The sequence below is a fragment of the Vicia villosa genome, linkage group LG2 (genome assembly GCF_029867415.1).
Source record: "Vicia villosa cultivar HV-30 ecotype Madison, WI linkage group LG2, Vvil1.0, whole genome shotgun sequence".
Lineage (NCBI taxonomy): Eukaryota > Viridiplantae > Streptophyta > Magnoliopsida > Fabales > Fabaceae > Vicia > Vicia villosa.
The window spans coordinates 163,714,159-163,715,845 of NC_081181.1; the positions used below are offsets into that span (position 1 = coordinate 163,714,159).

Here is a 1,687-nt window from a genome sequence, read left to right on the forward strand (position 1 = left end):
GCCTAAAAAACTCTTCTCGGGTGGATTAGTCAGCACGGAAGGAACGATACCACTCTATTAAAAAAAATTAAAAAAATCGTAAAAGTGACAAAGGTGAAAGAATAAAAACCTTTAATTAAAAAAAGGTAATAGCAAATGAAGCAAATATCAAACTAGTACAAATGTATCAGTGCAAAATGCCATAAACTTATTAAAAAAAACTAGTTATTAATAAAACTAAATCAATTTTTTTTCCACTAAAACATGCCATATATTATGCCAATTCTCAAATTCATAGCTTCCAAGACCAAAACTAATTCCTTTGAGATGAATCATATTCTACAAAGAATTGTCCATCACTGAAATCAAACCTATCAATATCAGAATCTGAAATGAAATAATCATCATCATTAAATAATTCATTAAATAATTTTTCCTTTTCCTTCAAATATTCAATTTCTGCACTAATATGTGCATTGGAGAGTAGTCCTTCACTCAATTGTGCAACTCTTATTGCATCCATTGAATTTATATTCAAATTTGTATTAGTCGGAGCATTGTTAACATCACGAAGAATGATATCTGAAGGAGTTGCGTTCGTCAGAGTTTCTATATTATTTTCACTATTGTGATAATAATTAGGAACATTCTCGACATTGTTAAATATTGGAATATTTGAAACATCAGAATATGTAGAAGCTCTCAAAGAATGATCCATTGAAAAATGCGGTTGAAGATTTGGATTTTGAGAACTAATAGAATCTCTCAAAGAATGATCTATTGAAAAATGTGGTTGAAGATTTGGATTTTGAGAACTTAGAGAAGGTAGTGAAGAGGAAAGATTTTGTGATGGTAAATGATTTACTTTACAATAATCTAAAACCTTTTTTACTTGATTTAACTCTTCAAGAGCCTCGCTTATCTTATCAGAATATTCCTTAATAACATCAACACATCCGCCAATTGGATATATCTTGCGAACATTTGACTCATAAATAATGGTTCTCATTGCCAAATCTCTCTTCTCTTTTGGAAGTTCATTTAGAATTCTCACCATGTTAGAAACACCATACAAACTATGAGCATTGTGAAACATTTTTGGTTTATTGGCAGGAAAATAAGGAGCTAAAAGACAATCTTTTGAACACTTTCTCCTTTGATGTGTGCAGGCTGCACAAGCCTTGTTTGATTTGATAGTATTCATTGTTAAGAAGAGCAAATGAGTTTTGAAAAGAAATAAAGAGGAAAGAAGATGGTTTCTGGTGATAATGGTTTGATTAGGTTAATAATTTGAGACTACCAACCATGTTATTTATAATGATAAGAAATTTAAATAATTAATAACAAACTATCTATATTTGCTCGCGGATAAGATTTATCTTTAAAATGTAGCAAAAGTTGGTTTTTTTTTTTGACAAAACTTAGGTACAATTCACTAGGTGTGGTTCTTACTTTATTCCAATAAAAATATGACAAGTATACTTAAACATTATTTAAGGAGTGAAAATAGGAGTAATTTGCATGAAAATTTGAGCAATATGCATATGTGTAAGAGGAAATTATACACTTATCATATTTTTATTGGAATAAAGTAAGAACCACACCTAGTGAATTGTACTTAAGTTTTGTTTTTTTTTATTGCTTTTTAAATTATTTTTGTAAGCTATTAATAAGGCACCACTAGTGAAGTGCCTCAGGGGATGTTTGA

The 1,687-nt window shown here is 29.5% G+C and overlaps 1 protein-coding gene across 1 annotated transcript; it reads right to left on the bottom strand.

Annotated features, from left to right (window-relative positions):
- Nucleotides 1-292: 292 nt before the first annotated feature.
- On the bottom strand, nucleotides 293-1,183 carry LOC131650498 (LOB domain-containing protein 22-like). Its single transcript, XM_058920204.1, has 2 exons — nucleotides 475-1,183; nucleotides 293-366 (listed from the first exon to the last, which is right to left on the bottom strand). The coding sequence occupies exons 1-2, from the start codon at nucleotides 1,181-1,183 to the stop codon at nucleotides 293-295; spliced, it is 783 nt and encodes a 260-aa protein (XP_058776187.1).
- Nucleotides 1,184-1,687: the final 504 nt, after the last annotated feature.

What these genes read in the sequence shown, in the direction of transcription:
- LOC131650498 (XM_058920204.1), bottom strand. Translation starts at nt 1,183, where the DNA reads ATGAATACTATCAAATCAAACAAGGCTTGTGCAGCCTGCACACATCAA. An exon ending in AATAAGAGTTGCACAATTGA is followed by an intron (nt 367 to 474) that starts GTGAAGGACTAC and finishes ATTTCATTTCAG; the next exon opens with ATTCTGATATTGATAGGTTT.